The sequence below is a fragment of the Onthophagus taurus genome, chromosome 7 (assembly GCF_036711975.1).
Source record: "Onthophagus taurus isolate NC chromosome 7, IU_Otau_3.0, whole genome shotgun sequence".
Taxonomy (NCBI): domain Eukaryota; kingdom Metazoa; phylum Arthropoda; class Insecta; order Coleoptera; family Scarabaeidae; genus Onthophagus; species Onthophagus taurus.
In genome coordinates, this window is record NC_091972.1 from 31,952,541 (window position 1) to 31,971,356 (window position 18,816).

The 18,816-nt window shown below is 32.0% G+C and overlaps 1 protein-coding gene across 3 annotated transcripts in view; it reads right to left on the reverse strand.

The window, feature by feature from the left end:
* The window catches only part of LOC111416763 (semaphorin 1a), a 511,810-nt gene that overhangs the window by 407,710 nt on the left and 85,284 nt on the right, over positions 1 to 18,816 (reverse strand). For all 3 annotated transcript variants that reach the window (XM_023048857.2, XM_023048856.2, XM_023048855.2), the window contains exon 2: positions 13,986 to 14,487. In XM_023048857.2, the coding sequence (XP_022904625.1) occupies positions 13,986 to 14,091 (106 nt within the window). In that variant the 5' untranslated portion in view covers positions 14,092 to 14,487. The remainder of the gene's footprint in view (positions 1 to 13,985; positions 14,488 to 18,816) is intronic.

Consider the following 18,816-nt stretch of genomic DNA (forward strand, 5'->3'; position numbering starts at 1 on the left):
ATCAGTAATGTGTCTCTCTACGGTCAATATACAATCTCATTTAACAATGGACCGTTGTAAAAACTTGGTGATAGGATTCTTTATATTTTTCTTCTGATAATTTTTTTATCGCCCACGGTGTTTATTCCATACTATCTCGAAACAGTGACGTAATTTTCAAAATAATGATCTGAAGCGTTTACTAGAATATCTAAAACAAGAATATCGTAAGTGATATATACCCACATGTGGATGACACACGAGGGTCAAGCGAATACTTGACATTATGTTAATTATAATACGTGACCCGCCGCAACGTGCAAATGATTTATTGCGCACGTCTTCATTGATAACTAAGTATTATAAATGAACGTTTTACTTATTCAAAGAATTTTCGTTTCGTTGGTAATGTTTATTGATATTCGTAGTTGGAATGTCTTTATAAATTTTAAATTAAAGCTCGATTATAGGCGACGGTTTCAATCGATTGGAATGTCATCGAAACGTTCGACGGCACGTGAAAAGTAAAGGAAACCCCATCTCACAACATCGAAGTTGTTACTCGTTTGGTACACGAACAAAATCAATCGAACCCCGTAAGCCAATATCCGTCGAAGTTTCGTCGTTCGTTTGTTTACCATTCGGCTACAAATTAAAACCGGCGCAATAGTCGGACAAAAGGGAAGAAGAGTCGCCCCAGTGGAAAATGGGAAAAGTGCAACAAAAAGAGAAACGCGGTCATCCGTGCAGACCCCGCGCCGTTTCAGCCGCCGGGCCCGTAAGTGGAGCGCGAAAATAGCTTTTCCTTGTCTATCCCACCGGCACCTAGAGCCGCGATTTATATAAATCATTGACCTGCGGCATTGTCCGTGCGGCGAACTCCGATAAATTTACTTGTCTTGTCTAGCGGGGGCCCTCGAGATGCATCGGCAATTTATACCCGTATCTACCGGGAATTATTAAGACTAATGCTGCGAGGCCGGCGTCCATTGTGCCTCGCGACGCGCTACACGCTAATGGACTTATTATCGTCCTGCGAGCCGCTGCACTACTGTCCGCCTGGTTTATGTTTTATCGTCTTGCATTTTAATGGCTGCTTTGCACTTATATACGACCCGATTGAAATTCGTGCAAACACTTCATGGGAAACACACTTGTTATCTGATTTAACGTAGCACGATAATATTTTAATGTACACACATACAATTTTTTTCAACATTATATTAATATTCCATATCTAACATTTGCCCTATAATTAAGAGTGTTAATTACAATGTGATTACAACTTATTTATGGGGAAAAAACGCTGAGTAAGTAAAACAACATTCTTAATAGCACATTGGATGTACAGTGTGTTAATTAATTATCGTACCCGACGTCATCATTGCAAGTATGCAACTAATATCACAGTATACGCGATTTGCGTATTGCAATACCAATACTGTGATATTGGTTGCATACTTGCAATGATGACGTCGGGTACGATAATTAATTAACACACTGTATTATATCCCAATTAAACACCTCGATAATTATGACAACTACATTCCAAAACTTTAACTCTAATTTTGCCTGCATTGTAACCTAAATGTTTATCAAATATTTTTTAACAAACTGCTGCCAAATAAATTACCGAGTTTTATGGGTACTGCAAGCTAGCAGTTTTCCATTCATTCCTTATCACTGTCAGGATCAGATTGTTTTTGTTCTGAATTGGGATAATAAAGCAAATTATAAAACACTGTGCGTTGTGGATAGACGAATGAGTGGCGGACGCTTCTACAACTTTTAGAGCATTTCGAATATAACGGCCTTTAATATTACCAATTTTTTTTGCCAAATGGTACAACACTATCTAATGTTTTAATTCTTTGTTAAAAAAAAGAAACGAATTTATATGTTGTACAAGAAATTAAAGAATTTATAAGAGAAATAAAAAATTGAAAGACATCTGCTAACAAGAATAACGAAATGTCGCAGTTAGACGGAGATTACGGAAGACCACCCATCACTGTCTAAGATAAAGTTACGGAGAAATCGTTTTGCTTCTTATTCAATTAAATATTTATCAGAAAAGTTTACTTCTTATTCGTTATATTATCAATCGATCAACGAACAATTAATTCTATTCAAGGCACCTAGTTCAGTAAAGCAATATGTATAAACTTTTAAACCAGTAGAAAGCGTAGATTGGAGCAATTAATTTTGTATGTCAATTCTAAATTTACACTGGAAAAATATTCAGTCATCCGTCCATTTACGGAGTTAATTGATTCCTGAAAAACAGCGTAGAAACGTAAACAGAGTAAATGGAACTCCAGCTAAAATAATAAAGATTCAGGTATTTAAAAAATTACTAGAAACTCTTCGATCTGTGTCAACAGAGCTAAAGTGAATTCGTATAAATGAAAGTCGTGTAATTGAGGGGAGCGCTACGAATACTATGATGGTCTCATTAAAAACATTGTTAAGTTGTGTTTCATATCATTTTATATATGAGACTTATAAATATTTAGTGAGTTCTATCAAAGGTTGCGAAAAAGGTGTTGTGGTAACAAATAAGTGCATTTATTGAAGACAATAATTTATTTACACAGCCATAAGCAAAGGTGTAAATGAAGTTTTAGTTATAACACATCACTAATTAATATAATTGATGATAATTTATGCAAGACATATAGGCTCAATTTCACAGAATAATGCTTGCGCAACTCCTTGATAGCGTTTGACACAATTGATCTACGCAACTTCTCGGCGTTATTGAATTACATAGGTCTGCAATTGGAAGCTGTTCACTTGCTGAACAACATCGTTATAGTTATGTAATCCTTACATTCAGTCTAATATTATTACTCATTCTATCCTGTCGATGTGGACGTTACGAGTACCAAGATCACCGAACTCTTAATTCGACATTCACTCTCAACAACGATTTAACGAATCCATTTTTAGCCTCTGATCGAAGATGTCTGTATTTGCTTATGAACAAGATGTAGAAAAGAAACATCTATATGGAATTCTAACGCAAAAATTTTTATGCTATATTCCTCCAAGTAATTTAACCAAAAATCAAAATACCATGAAGTGAAATTTGTTATTATATCAATGCAACAACGTTTCTATTAAACAGGTCGAAAAAAGAACGAATTTAAGAAATAATATCAAGTATAAAAGAAATAAATATTAAAAAGGATTACCATCAGATAGAGGATTTTGATATTGAGAAGAGAGGCTAATTGGATTATAATCTTAATACGCAACTAAGGTTGAATTAAAAACTTATTAAAGTAGCAAAGTGAATCTGCTTTTGTATTGGACTTTAAAACGTTTTAAATTCAACCTCAAGATGTAACATGCAGTTGGCTATATATATGTTACATTATCTTTAAACTCGTTCTTTTTGTAATCGGTAATATCACAACACCATTCCTCGCTAAAGTCAATTATGTTTGTCAAAAGAAGTTAAACATCTGGGTATCATTCTAGACAGCAAATATTGTGGAAAGTGCACCTAGATAATGGAATCAAAAAAGCTAGTCCTGCCTTCGGCCAGTGCTGGAAAGCGATTTGGAAAATATGGGGGTTATCGCCCAAATTAGCTTTCTAAATTTACACGGTTATAACACGACATTAATGTGCTTTCCTAAAACAGGAGTCTTCTCGTATGTTCTGACACACTGAAACCTCACTAACTAGTTGTCCAAAACTCTGCCGCAATAAGGTCGTGTCTACCTAAGCGTACAACTCTCTCGTTTTTTTTCCTTATGTTGAGATCAGCACAAACCTAATACACATAGTTTTTAGAATATTGTGATTAAATTATAGGTTGCCACATAGGTAAGGAACTGTTACGTAATCTCTGTGAAGAGGCGAGGAAAGTATTATGCGAGGTTAGATGAAAACGTCCTACGTGCCGTAACAAGACTTATTTTGTGTTTGTACTTGTTTGCTGTAAGGTAAACAAGTACCCTTGCAAGCTTGCTGATAATCCTCTATGTCGAGCTCGTGAAGAAGACGATGGGAATGTAAAACACATTCTGTGTGATTTTACAAGACCTCACGAAAGTAATCGAAAAAGAATGCCTTTAATAACTCTTTAGGTTAATTGATATAATGGGAATAAATGTTGGGAAGTTGTGCAAAGGACACGTTGGGGCCTATGTTCTGAGTTCATAAAGACAACGATGAACAACAGATTTTAAAATAAAGATTTTCTAGTAGTATAATTGCCTTTAAATTTTTTAGAGATACCATAACCTTAGTAAAACCCAGAAGAAAACTTTCAAATCGATTTATATTCTTTGGTACATTTCGTTTCGCACGTTTGTAATAAATTGGCAGCGTAATTCCTTCCTGAAATTGATTCTTTGATCAAGTTGAAAGTGTTATTTCAATCGAAACTAAATTTCTTACAGCATTTCAACATTTTCTTAATGACTATTAGAATTTTATATTTTTAACAATAATAATTATATTTTAATTTGTTATATTGCTGTATGTTATGATTTTGTTACATTAATAGATAAAATCCTTATTTGACAAAGTTTCAGGAAGTATAAGTTTGATTTTTTTGAGTACGCAGAAAAAAGCTGTTGTTATCAAAAACAAACAGAATATGTTGGTTAACTTTTGCGGAAGTTCATTTAAATATGGAGTATAAATATTGATAAAGAATGGTGTAGCCGTGATAGCCTGGGGCACATTTTTCTGACATGGAATTGGGTCGTTGGTTAGAATTGATGAAAGGATGGATAAGTTTGCATTTTTAAAAACCCCATGGAACCATTCACATTTGACTTCAGGTCCGTTAACTGGGTCTTTATGAAGTACAATGATCCAAAATACATTGTCAAAGTGCATAAGAATTGGTTTTGTAAAGAAAAAATTAACTTTTATTGGTTGTACAAAAACCCGATAAATACTCGAGAAAACTTATGAAATGAAGTCAAAACGTGGTTCTCCATCTTTCAAAGAAGATACCAAAAACGTTGAAGAGATTGCTTCGTATGTGTCAACCTTATTCTATAACCACCAATAAATTAATTTCTAAATTTCTTTAGGACTAGGTAGAAAGCGTAATTCCACATAAATTAAACAAATGTTTGAATCATTTACAAATCATTTAAATTTGTTTTTTTATAAAATCTGATTTATATTATTTTAGTTATGGCAACAATCCGACTTTTATCATTTTGCTCGGTCATGATTAGAGTTCTGGTTTCCTTGGAAACTTTATAGCGCGGGGCCGTAAAGCTTTAGAATGCGCCTGCATTTTAAAGCTTTAAAACCGAAGTTACGAACCCGACAAATTATTGCTAGTTCATGTTTGTTTTATATTTTAATTGTGCTTTATTTTCTCAATTCAGGTTTACATTATTTAATAAATAAAGTTAAATTAGAAATTTAGCTTTCACAAATAATACACATTATTAATGTACTATTATAATTATAAAGTAATCATCAACATAATAGTCTAAATAATGTCCTTAATAAATTTCAGCATACTGTTAAATCTCCAGGATAGTACCACTTCGGGGTAAGCAATTTGGCTTCCACAAAAGGGGCATTACTACACCTAGTTTAGACGTCACCTCCTTGTCTCAGTGATACTAATTCGAAAATACTTTAATTCCTACTCCAGAAACATATCACTTTCCCCTCAGAATGCATCGGCGTTCAAAGTATATGCAATACCGTAATTTGGTTGTGTTCGATAAAATCATTCTTAGAAATTGGGTGTGTCTTCGGTTCGAACACAAAATTGTATATTTAATTACAAAAAGAGATATAACAACTATGTGGAGGTATTCCACACAGTTGGTGAAACCAACCAGAATATTACCAGTAGATCCAGGGCTTATAACAGTCGTTATATAAATAATACCAAATTAATTTTACGAAGTCTACAACTCAACGTAGTAACTATTTCTTCAACAAGTTATAACTACTTTTAGAAATTATACGGGATACGTTACAGAAATAGCATTTCTTAAAAATAACTATTAATGTTAATTTTATTACTTGTTAATTTAAACAAGATTAACTAGATTCAGAAATTATATTACAGTTATAAATATTCGTTTGTTTTCATTGATTTCAGGTGTCCTAACATATCAGTACATCTAGCTTCACTTTCAGCTGACCACTTGTAGTTAAAAGCCACATTTCCCACGAGGGGGGATCATTGCAGCGTAATCGAAATACTCACGGTAATCAACTGACAACGTGAAAAATATGTCTTCATTACAAAATAGCGCTGTTTATTTAACTAAAGTACCATGTTGACTTAGCAAGGAAGTGTCAACAACCTTCTCTATCAACAGTATCCAATAACATCACTCCAAAGCCGGTGTCATCTCCAGTTATTAAATTACAGACATTTCAAAAAGAAATCTTAAAGGATTTTTTACAATTTTTATTTTTTTAATAATGAAAATTCTAATAAGTATCGATGACGACTAAATTTAATCGTAAATTAACAAAGTTATTAACAAAGTCTGTTTTAAATTATGACCGAGAAGGAACGATCTTACGTGGAATAAACGGTGCATTCATTCCCCATAACAACAAACCTGACCTAGGACTCATCGCAATATTGCGTAATTAACATCTAACTGTAAGATTATAATAGAAGTATGGTATCTAATCAGAAACAAACAATTGTTTCTCCTGAAAACATGCTGATATTTTATCGGTTATGTATTCTAGGATAATATTATTATCTTATCTTACTGTAGTATAATTGTTGTAAATATTGTTGGAGAGTAAGTTGAAGGTGAGCCAAAATTGTTACGTACTGCAGAAACTTATATAAAGTAATTTTCCGGAAATTACAGTATTAAACAAACCCAATGTAGCTGCTTGGACCCCAACCACGAAACGTTTAAACTCGTTTTTTTTTTTTAACGGTGACTACGATATCTAGAAATCTATTGAACAAATTCATTTCAAATTTGAAGAACTTATTCAGTGCTCATGCAAGTACTTTGCATACTATTCGTCACGCCATACCTTTTGTCATGGTGAGGAAGTCGTAAAAATCACCAGAATTCAAGAAAAAATGTTCAACACGGTGTTAAAAGTTTACCTTCCAATAATTTTCAACAATTCCAAAACTACTTCGTATTTTATAGATTCCAATGCCAGTCGACTTTTATATTTCTAATAAGTAGAACGCCTGCAAACACGGTCACCGCAAAACACTATTTTTTGAAAATGAGTGGCTAAGTTGCAACACTTATAAAGTGTGCTCACAAATAGGAGATATTAAAAGTAATAAAAATGTTTAAGCAATAAAGTTGTTCCTATTAGCTTAGAAAATTTCAAACAATTAAAGAGCGTGTTAAAAATACATTTACCCCTTTGATTACAGCAGCTTAGTGTGTGCCTATTGGTGGGAATAATAGCTACACAGCTGTCATTAACGGCCGTTTATAAGAGTCTGTGGCAGTGAAAAGATTAACAAAGAAAAAATATTTTCCAAAAATAACTTATTCCTATAAATCCATAATTATTCTTCATATCTTAAGATGTGTTAAGAATGTTAGAAATTGAGTCATAAAATACTATTAATTCATAGTTTTGAAATAAAAAATAATAATAATTTGGAAGAGAGAATAATGAATCAATTGATGTTGACAACAACGATAAAACTTCTGAAATTAATTCAACAATAAAACAGTAAACTCCAGTAACCAATTGAAAGTATTATCTAAAATTCTTTCAAATACAAAGTAGTATAATATTAAATATTGAATAGAATATTGAAGAAGATAGAATAACGTGAAAGAGAAAACGAAAAAAAAAGATAGAAAACGTGTGAAACTAAAAGGCCACTTTATATCACTATTATAAATGAAAAATAAAACTTGGTTTTTCTATATTTGCTATAATATATGGATCATTATTAAAGAGAAGATTGTATGGTGTCATCAAAAGTAACACATAGACTACAGTTATATCATTGCTAGAATTTATCAAGCATTTTGCACTTTCCTGAATTTGGAAAAGGCATTTGATGGCAGCATTTTTGGAAAGTACTTAAAGAATTGAAAGCAGGATACAATTTGTAATAATATTATTCGATCACAATAAAAATTAGATATTGTATATTAGACATCGAAATTAAACACCATATATTAAAAATTTGACCTGCACCGAGCAGCACCATCTGGTGCATCAAATCAACAAGTATTTTCATTCCTTAATCAAATATAATATCGTATCCCTTGTCAAGTTTTCTAAGAAAGAATGTATTCTTCTGTTCACAAAAAGCACTTTAAGCTTTATTTAGCAGCGTAAAACAACCATAAAAAAAATGGCTTGAAAATAATGTTGGCAAGACATTCAACATATACTGTGTTAATGTGCACTGAACAATGGACGATAGACCAAAAAATGCAGAAACACCGTTTTTACATACATCTCAAGATGAAAGTAATCTGTTTAGCTTTCAATTATCCCATACTAACAAGGTTTACAAAAAAAATTTACAGCAGAATAGAGAAAAACAAATTATAAAGAAAAGGAATCTAGTAAAGGAACGTAAGCTATAAAACATAGAAACAAAAGAAGAGTTCTTGCGTCCGATTATACATGACATTGGTGAGGAACAATTAAATGGTAAATAATTTGAAAAAAATCACTTGTTTCTAGTGTTAATGAATAAGAGTTCTATAAATATTTATGTTGGTAAATAATTTCTTTAGATACATTTTGATTTAATACTCTATAATACATATGTATGTTTTTAATATTTCACAAAACGTCAGTGTTTCTAAATACATTAGGAATATTGTTAATCTTTCTATCTATATCAACGAACTTTTAAATCCATAAATGATTATAAATATCTAGGAACTGTATAGAAACTTTAGTTATAGATAAGGGAAATCTACTTAGTAGCTCTTATAGCAATGAGGAGAAGCAATTACAAATGAACAAATTATTAAAAACTTCTATACTTACCAAAAACTAAAATAGAAACAAAGAAAAGAACCAACTTTAAAGTTAATTTTGATATCAAAAGGAGCGGCTTAGACAAAAAACTGATTTTACAAGAGATCAAATAAAAAACATGCAAGATGAAGGAAACGTCGATTAGTCATATTCAACCAGCTAGCCTAACACCGGAAACGTATCTAAAGTATGACCCCTGTATACTCTCTGAATTCTTAGCGAGTCAAGAACAGTGAGGCATATTTAGAAATAATTTTCTAGTTTTTTTTAAGATCTAAGGCAACCTGGAAGACAGTATAATATGCCTAGTATAGACCTCTGGATTCATTTTCAATTCATCAAACAACTTTTTGTAAAGTCTCATAGTGTGGATTTGATGACCCATCATTCAAACCACGCAAACAAGCAAGAAGAATATGTTAAAATATTTTCAATATTTATTGGATTGTTTCGGAAATTTCGGTATTAAAGTTGTTTTTCTTTGTCATTTTAACGGTTAATAATAAAGTTATGAAATAACTGCAAATGTGGACAACTGGAAGATATCAAAGACATTATTACTAATCCCATTCGAGAAAGAAAAATATCAGCGGAAAAAAGACGACTTGCATAAAGACTACATTCAACTAAATCAAGAATAGAATAGAATTGCATTGTGACTAATTGTCAGACGCACAGTGAAAATGAATGTTAATGAAAATTTAATGTGGGTTTCCGTTTACCAAATAGAGACCAACGTGAGTTATGTCTTGAATACAAATTTAAGTCAAGACCTATTGGACAAAAATCATTCTTTTATTATCAACTGAAATGTAACTCAAACAATTCTGATATTATATTTTATTCGAATAGTTGTGCTAATTATTTTTATGTCGCACTCATATTTTGCCCACGGATATACAGGGTGATTTATAACATACGGAGCAGACTAAAAGAGTAGGTACTGGAGGTAAAACTGAAGAGATTTTCTTAATAATGTTTTGTTAAAAACTTAATAGTTACATAGATATCGCATGTTAATTTTTTAAATAATTTAACGTCCATTTTTGAGAACCGCTGATATTCAGTAAAGAATAATTAAAATACTTGTCCGTTGCTAAGTAACCAAATCAACTGGATTGGCAGCAATAAAAACATGGTATCAGCTGTTCTCAATAAACAAACACCACCGTTTGAGCGTTTTAACAAATTTTTAAATAGCCGTAACAGCTATGTTATAAAGATTTTATTATTTTTATTAATTATGCATTGTTTAAGTAACCCCGAAATATTCGCAGTTTGAATTTAAGCGTAGTGTAACACCGTATATGGTAAGAAATGCTCGGCCATTACTTCAACTTTAACGTTCTATATCTTTGTGATTATTAAGTTGTGGTCAAAATTTTATTAGAAATATATCTTCAATTTGGCTCCTAGTACCTACCCTTTTAGTCTGCTCCGTATGTTATAAATCACCCTGTATACTTTATTGACCTAATTTACTTGTGTCATAACCTATAACAGTACTCTGATATGGCTAGCTGCATACTACTTACATATTAGTTTTTATACCATCACCTTAATTATTCTATCTCGATATCATGAGTCTTACACGTGATGTGGGATCTATGGATTGGCAGGAAATGTTATGACAGCTGTTATGAGAGAACTTAATCTAGCCAAGCAATATGAGCTTGTTCAACTATTAAATCACTGTAGCTATTTATGTGTTCTTTTAGAGATTCGGAAAGTATTGCTATCTATTCAATCTAAATGTGCTGGAGACGCTTAAAACGCTTAAGTACGTCGCTCGTGAGTAACTCTTGGAATAACTACCTCATGGATAACTAAAGAAATCAGAACTCACACTGTGATTTTTGATTATATAAAGTTACAGCGTTACTCTGCTTAAGAACATTAATAAGTTACAGAATGCGAAGTATGATTGAAAATTGATCGTTTTTGTACTCCTAGCTTTTTAATAGTTTTCGATGTGGTTGATCATAATCCACTACGAACCTTTTTGTGAGCTCTATGTTCAGGTTCAAACGTACATTTTCCAACAAACATCATTTTTCATCAATTTCAGATAGTTTTGTTAGCTTGAATATTGCATTTTTGAATCTAGGCCTTTCATACTAAACATGGTTAAGTACACTAAGTCAGACAGGCATTTAAGAAAAGAGTCCATGTGGTGTTACAAAAATATGAAAGGAATGTCAGGATTGTTAATAATAACACTTAAAAATGAAAGAACTTGAATTATTTAGTGATGTTGGTAGTGATTTAGATTATTTACTCCAAAACATAAAACATTACTTTTTCAAAGGTCATTTACATATCATGTTTATAAATCGTATGGAAGCTTGCCACATGGACTACGTCAACTGAATTATGACCAATTTCTAATAAAATTGAGGAATATGATTTTTCAGTAGTCAACGGGTCTTGTCTGACGTTTGTTTTTCTTTTTGGTGTCATATACTACTTAGCACAAGTTGGTATAGTTTTTTTTGTTCTTTGTTTATATCATTGTTATTGCTCTTATTCTTATTGATATAAACTCATTGTTACGATGTTAATAGTTACGCCATCACTTATTACACTGAGTTCATTTTTAATTTTCATTATTATTGTTTTCTTTTTCTCTTTCATTTAATCTACGTTTGGGTCTTTTGGGCTCTTCCATTTAATTTAATTATTTACATTTGGATTTGATATAATGTTGGTGATACTGTATTAAAAATTTCAAGATTTTTTTTTCTTTTTTACGATTGGATAAAACAGACTATTCTAAATCCCGCCGTTTGTTCTCCATATATTATGTCATAGTGTAAATTTCATAAATATTTGAAAATATATACTTTGTAGTGGAGACAATAAAGTCATTTATTATTATTTATTCTCTGATTCGTATCATAATGAGTTAGGAAGAGATCGAGAAGGTTGACTAATGTAGGATAGCAAGATGAAGAGTGAAACAAGGTGTTTTCAATCAAGAAAGTAATATCTATGCAGAAAGTGATACAAACAATAATAAGGGTATAATAATAAAAATAAGAGTGCAAAAAACACCAAAAGTTTATCTGCGGTTAAACACATATTTACACATATATTGATTATTTAATCTATTCTTGGTTTCCTTATCATTAAATGTAACATCACTTAATTGAACAAAACTACTTCCTTGAGCACTCGCAATTAAAGATTTTTGCTGAATTTGAGATATAAAAAGATTTTTTCAACTTTTATTCAAACTTATTAGAACTTCTACATTAAATATTCTACGTCGGTTTTAATATAGAAAATGGTTGAAAGTATCGATAGATATCGATTTATAAACGTGTCACAAACTCCCTTTTAACTAACAAACGTAATGGCTGCAAGTTTTACGCGTACCATAAATATTCCCTCGTTTCGAATTGAAGACGAATTACAACACTCGGTTTAAGTTGCAGAAGGGGCAATATTTCCAGCCTTTACGACGCACACAACACAGTTACGTTCAAAGTCGTAAAATCGGACGAAAAGACGATCCACGCTTACCGACTTGTAACGTGAATTACACCCACTTAATTTACTTTGAAAAATCATAAACTTGTTCACTTTGTAAATATTAAACTTAATAAATAGAAAGTAATTACGTAAATCATTTTGTGTTATATTTAGTGGTAAAATAATAAAAAAATTTACCTTGCAGCTTTTAAAATACGTGTATGTGACTACCCCACGCCCTTCTCTCGAATAAACCCCACTGCGTTTCGCCATTTGTTACACACACCGGCTTTCATAGGAACCCCATTAATAGCTAGGGTCAATATCCCTTTGCCCACCGTTTTTTTCTCTCGACAGGGGCACATTGTTTTTGTATGTTTTTAAAGTCCCGGTTTAAAGCCTGTTTTATATCGAATAAGGCTTACCTGATCTCTTGGTTAAGCTCTTTTGTAGATTTTATTTCAAACAAAAAAACTATTTCTGTTTTTGAATTTAAAAATAAACCATTCTTTATTATAAAGGAAATTATAAATCAAAAAATAATTTTTTAGGAGAATTCACAAACTTCGACATTAAACATTCCAAGAACTTGAATGTTTGTGAGTTTAATGTCCTCTTTCTCAAAACAGTGTATGTATTTTAGAACGCAAATGTTCCTAAAATAACCGCAAGAAAATCGTTCTCAGGACATTGCTGTTACATGAACGTTGAAGAGCCGGCATCTGTAACCAGCGTGGTTTATGTTTTGAGGTCACAAAGTTTTTGTTTGTATACTAACAATTTTGAGAATATTTATTTTTATATAAAAGATATAAAGAAGAAAGTGGGAAACGTGAGGTGTGATGGTTTTCTCTAACCACGTATATCTACCTGGCTCCCTCACCCTATTGTATTATTTTAAAGGTACTACGTGAAAAGAATCTTCTATAAAACTGGGATTCGTGGGAAGAAGGAAACTATTAAGTGATCAATTTTAGAAACTTGTTTTTTCAGCCTTAAATTGCCAACGTCATCAATCATTATCTATCTACTATCTTCCAGGAAGTTTATTAACAAAAATCATTTTTAATCCTAAAAAAGGTATTTCTTGTTGTACTAAGATATGGCTCCTGCACGGTCCATTAAAATTAATTACAAGTCTTCCAGTTTAGAACACCATGTGTTTGGAAACAGTACCGTTTTAAGCACATCTGTTCTAGAAATAACTCCACAACTTTAGAAAGATCTTTTATACACTGATATAATAAGGAATGCGAACAATAAAATTGTTTATCTATATGTATATAAATAAAGCTTAATAAAAACGTTTCCATTAATACGAAATGTATCACCATCAAAGTCAAAGAGGTTAATAAGATCAGCTTTCCAAATACAAAGATAAAGATTATCACCAATGAAGGCAGCGTTTAAAGTTTGAGTAACACAAAAAGAGTATCTCAAACAGTATTATCTCATATCAAAAATTCCAATGAAATTATTTCATTTCCGATTGTCCTACTTGAAAACTTATGTGAAACAAATAAGGTAGGGCAGTAATTTTTGAAATTATATAGTATTAAAAATGGAACACTCACCTTCACTGACGTACATCTTGGGTCTAACATTCTCCTGCCAGGCAGCGATGGACAGCTGAAGAACACTCGTGCCGACGACGGCCAGCACCAGCACTATTTCCCTCATATTTTTCCGATTTATCAGAACTTCATGCCACGTTCACGAGGAAATATTCAAACACAAAACTTAAATCAAGAAAAATTATAGCCCAAAACTCAAAACTAATCACAATCAAACACCACGTCTCTCACTGTTATCATTAATCAATTCGATTAATTTAAAAATGATTTAAAAAATCATCGTCTTGTTTCGTTTGTTCATCACGAGTCGAGTCGACCGTTTTTCCTCTGGTTAGCGCTTCCGATTTAGCGAAGAAGAAGATGCCGGAACGTCGAACAACAACGCCGTTTCCCCCTAGGACGCCTGACGTCTACTGAAGAGCGCTCTCCGCCGCGACGCTAGTGCCAGCTGATTCTCCCACCACTGGCGACGGCCGTATATCGAGCGATCGCAGCGCCAAACCTGCAACGGACAAAGAGGGATACAATTAGCGACTGCACAAACACACGCGGAGTAAGCAAGAGGGATAGAAACCGAAAGAGAGGTATCGAGAATGGAAAGAGAGAGGAGACAACGACGACGGGAGAGAGATAGAGAGGACGACGGCGCTCTCTGGCGGCGGACGGGGGCGGTTTTTACTCGTTTTTCGTCGGCCGCATAAGGCGAAAGCAAACTTGAGGAATAGCCGCGGGGGCTCCGCAGTTTTAAGGTCAACAAACTTGTGTAATTGCTGAAATTTGCCCCGTAGTTGTTGTGACGTCTACGATTTTACATGTTAATTAATCATTATGTTTTCACACAAATACATAACCAGAAAATTATAGACCAGACTCGAATGAACACATATATACTATAAATAAGTAGGACCAAGTCACTAAAGTAGAAAGGAACGAGTACAATAACAAAAAAAAATGATTATGCAACCATTACACAATATCAATATGGCTTTACATTTACACTAATAACTTATTAGTACTATAGTAGTGTGCAGTAGTACTTTTGATGTTATCTTGGTTTGTTCATTAAGAAATTTTAATAATGAATAGCTTGACTTATTGCCTTAATGACTCTTATTATCTAAAAGAGGTGACAAAGAAAATATGTTAAATTATTTTTGTGATATTTGTGACACATTTTGCTATATTCCAAAAGGGAACGATAACCCTGTCTTAACGATGACCCTTAATGTCAAGACCTTTATCTTACTTTCATTGCCCCACTTCGATAATTAACTGAACAATTTGTCTACTTATTAATAGCCTACAATAAATATATAAATTATTGATAAATATATCTATTTTTAGTTTCACATAGACATAATAACTATACAAAGAGAAAGTTTTGCAATCATACATAATTACTACTTACTACACTCAGAGAAATGGATTGTACTATGCACTAAAAATATACTATAAGGTATAATACGTTTACTACGAATAGTGACAGCGAGACGAGATTGTATTCAGTACAATAAATATATAGAATATAATACAATAAATTGTTGCATGTATAATATTTTTTCTATAATACGATTCGTACAATCTATTTCTCTCAGTGTACGAAGGTCCGTACAGCTACACCCTCCTTTCAAGATATCAGCATTTAGATACTACTATATTTATGTACTAATTTTGTACTACACTAAAAAATTTTGTACTAATCATTAAGTATTTATTTTATATATGTGGTACATATAGGTGTCTCACGTAACTGGTTCGTTAAAACTTTTTTAGGTTCCATTATTCCTACAGTTTTAAAATTTTGATAGCATGGGTTCTTTATTCGGAACTTTCGATCTAAAATATTTTCAAGATGGCTGTCACTTCCGGTCTACCGGAAGTAGACTTAAACTTCATTAATTTAAATGGAATGCTATAGTTTTTATTACACCTTTTAATTGTACGTAAAAAAATATGTTGACTTTCATAAAAGTTATTGATACCTAGCGTTTTTCGTTTTCGAGTTATTTTGATTTTTAGTCCTTTTTGGCAAATTTCACCATGCTCTTTAAAACCCCATATCTCAGCCAACGTTCATTCAAAAGAGCTCTAAATTGGCACGATTACTCTTCAGATATTGTCAAATAGATTATCATTTCCTTTATCGGAGTATCTTATACAGGCTGGTCAAAAATTGAATTACTGTTTCTCCATATTATAGAAAATAGAAAATTTTAATTTTGATAGTTTTTGGTCCATGTTTGTATTATTTTTTGTCATTAGTTACATTTGACGGCGGGTGTAAGTCATTGAACATCATGGCAAATTATTCCAACGCCGATATTTAAAATTCATTTTGTATTAATGGCTAAAGTAATAAACTTTTGAACAAGACGTGTCAAACACTTAATGACAGATGACTAACAAACCTAACGCCCATCACAAAGAAAAAATTCCAAAAAATTGATAAAGATTTTCTTAATTGTATCGAGACCAAAAGAACCAAAATAAATATAATAAATATTTTATCGTATTTTATTACATATCCAAATTAAATGTAATAAAAAATTTATATTATAAATTCATATTTTTTATCCAAATCTAATTTTGTCATCAGTTTTTTGTTTTCATTCTTTCATTTATTTAATCTTCTGTTTGTAATTTTTGGTATATAAAAGCTAGTAAACTAAGATTATCAATCGTAGTTAATAGTACAAATAGTAATAGAAATAAACTAAACGAAAAACTGTCAAAATGTCATGGCTTTTCCGAATGTTTATAGATAATTTGTAGAGAATTAAATTTTCTTTCGGGTAGAGTAATAAAATATAGTACGTTCCATTTAAAATTTTCGACTTTCTCGCCATTGACCAGATTGACCAGATGACAAATGACAATCTATTTGATAGCATTCGAATCGTGCCAATTTAGAGCTTTTTTGAATGAACGCTGGCTAGGATATGGGGTTTTAAAGAGCATGGTGAAATTTGCAAAAAAAACTTTAAATCAAAATAACTCGAAAACGAAAAACGCTAGGTATCAATAACTTTTATGAAAGTCAACATATTTTTTTATGTACAATTAAAAGATGTAATAAAAACTATAGCATTCCATTTAAAATAACGAATTTTAAGTCTACTTCCGGTAGACCGGAAGTAACAGCCATCTTGAAAATAGTTTAGATAAGAAAGTTCCGAATAAACAACCCATTCTACCAAAATTTTAAAACTGTACGAATAGTGGAACCTAAAAAGTTCTAACGAACCAGTTATGTGAGACACCTGTATGTACTACATATATAAAATAAATACTAAATGATTAGTAACAAACATTTTAATGCAGTACAAAATTAGTACATAAATAGCACAAAATTATGGCACTATCAAAATGCTGATATCTTAAAAGGGGGGTGTAACTGGACGTCCAGCTACGCCCCCCACTTTGATATACATAAAAAATATACTAAATGATTAGTACAAAAATGTTTAATGTCGTACAAAATTAGTACATAAATAGCACTAAATGATGGCACCATCAAAATGTTGATATCTTAAAAGAGGGGTGTAACTGAACGTCCAGCTACACCCCCTCATTAATATATATAAAAAAGTAGTAGATGATTAGCACAAAATTTTTTAATGTAGCAGAAAATTAGCATATAAATAGTACAAAATTATGGCACTATCAAAATGCTGATATCTTGATAGGGGGGTTGTATATGGAGGGGGGTGTAACTGGACGTTCAGCTACACCGCCCACTTTGACATATATAAAAAAATACTAAATGCTTAGTACAAAAATTTTTAATGTAGTACAAAATTAGTACATAATTATAGTAGTATCAAAATGCTGATATCTTGAAAGGGACCTTTACTACGAACAATCCCTAAAAAGAATTTCCATACAGGTTTAAAGTTTTGAGTAAGAGTGATGGCAATTGTGATGCATTATAAAAATGATACAGGCAGCACTCATTCTCTGCCTAGTAGTAACATGTTACTTCCCTGACTTGAAAAAAGGAAGTACATATTGCATTACTACTAACAAGTAACAAGTATTCTATTTCATAACACAATTTATTGGCTTTTCCAATCTCAAAATTCATTAAAAAAATCTAGGGGTGATTCAGTAAACTTGTGCGTTAAATTACAATATTACAAACCAAACCTAATCCACACCATCTGCGGTCGAGATATACTCAACATTCAGGGATACAACACGTGCTATTTGTTGGTAATTATCTTTAATGTGGAGGGGTCTCTAAATTGAACCTACACCGATAGGCACTTAAATTCTAATTTATGACATTAACACTGTTATAATTGGACATCATGGATGTTTTTAATAAATTTTTTTTCTTAAAAACATTCGTGACGTGGATGTTATGTTATTTGAGAGAGATCTCAACACATCGATATCACAACAATACACCGGTTAACCTCAAGCTGGAAACTTTGGATTATGTAACGATTTCAGGTCATCTTTGATACTAATTGACACTGTTAGAAAAGTGTTTATTTTAATATTATAATATATTGATTATAATAGATTGATTATGAACATTCATAAAAATAATTTTTAGATTTTATATCATTAAGATAGAAATGAGGTCAATACAACTATGTATTCCATGATCTTCATTCATCATCCCTAACATGGCTTCTGCAAAAGTTAAAGTTCGTGCGAAATCTTGACGCTGTGATTCTTGAACTAGCCGAACAGTTCTATCGGACATCCCTACAACTTAAAGCATAACGAATAGCTGATTGCTGGGAAGCTAGTTCAAAAGCAACTCGTATAATCTCAATGTTTGCTGATGAGCTTGTTGTCCTGTAGGACGTGTATTGGGAAA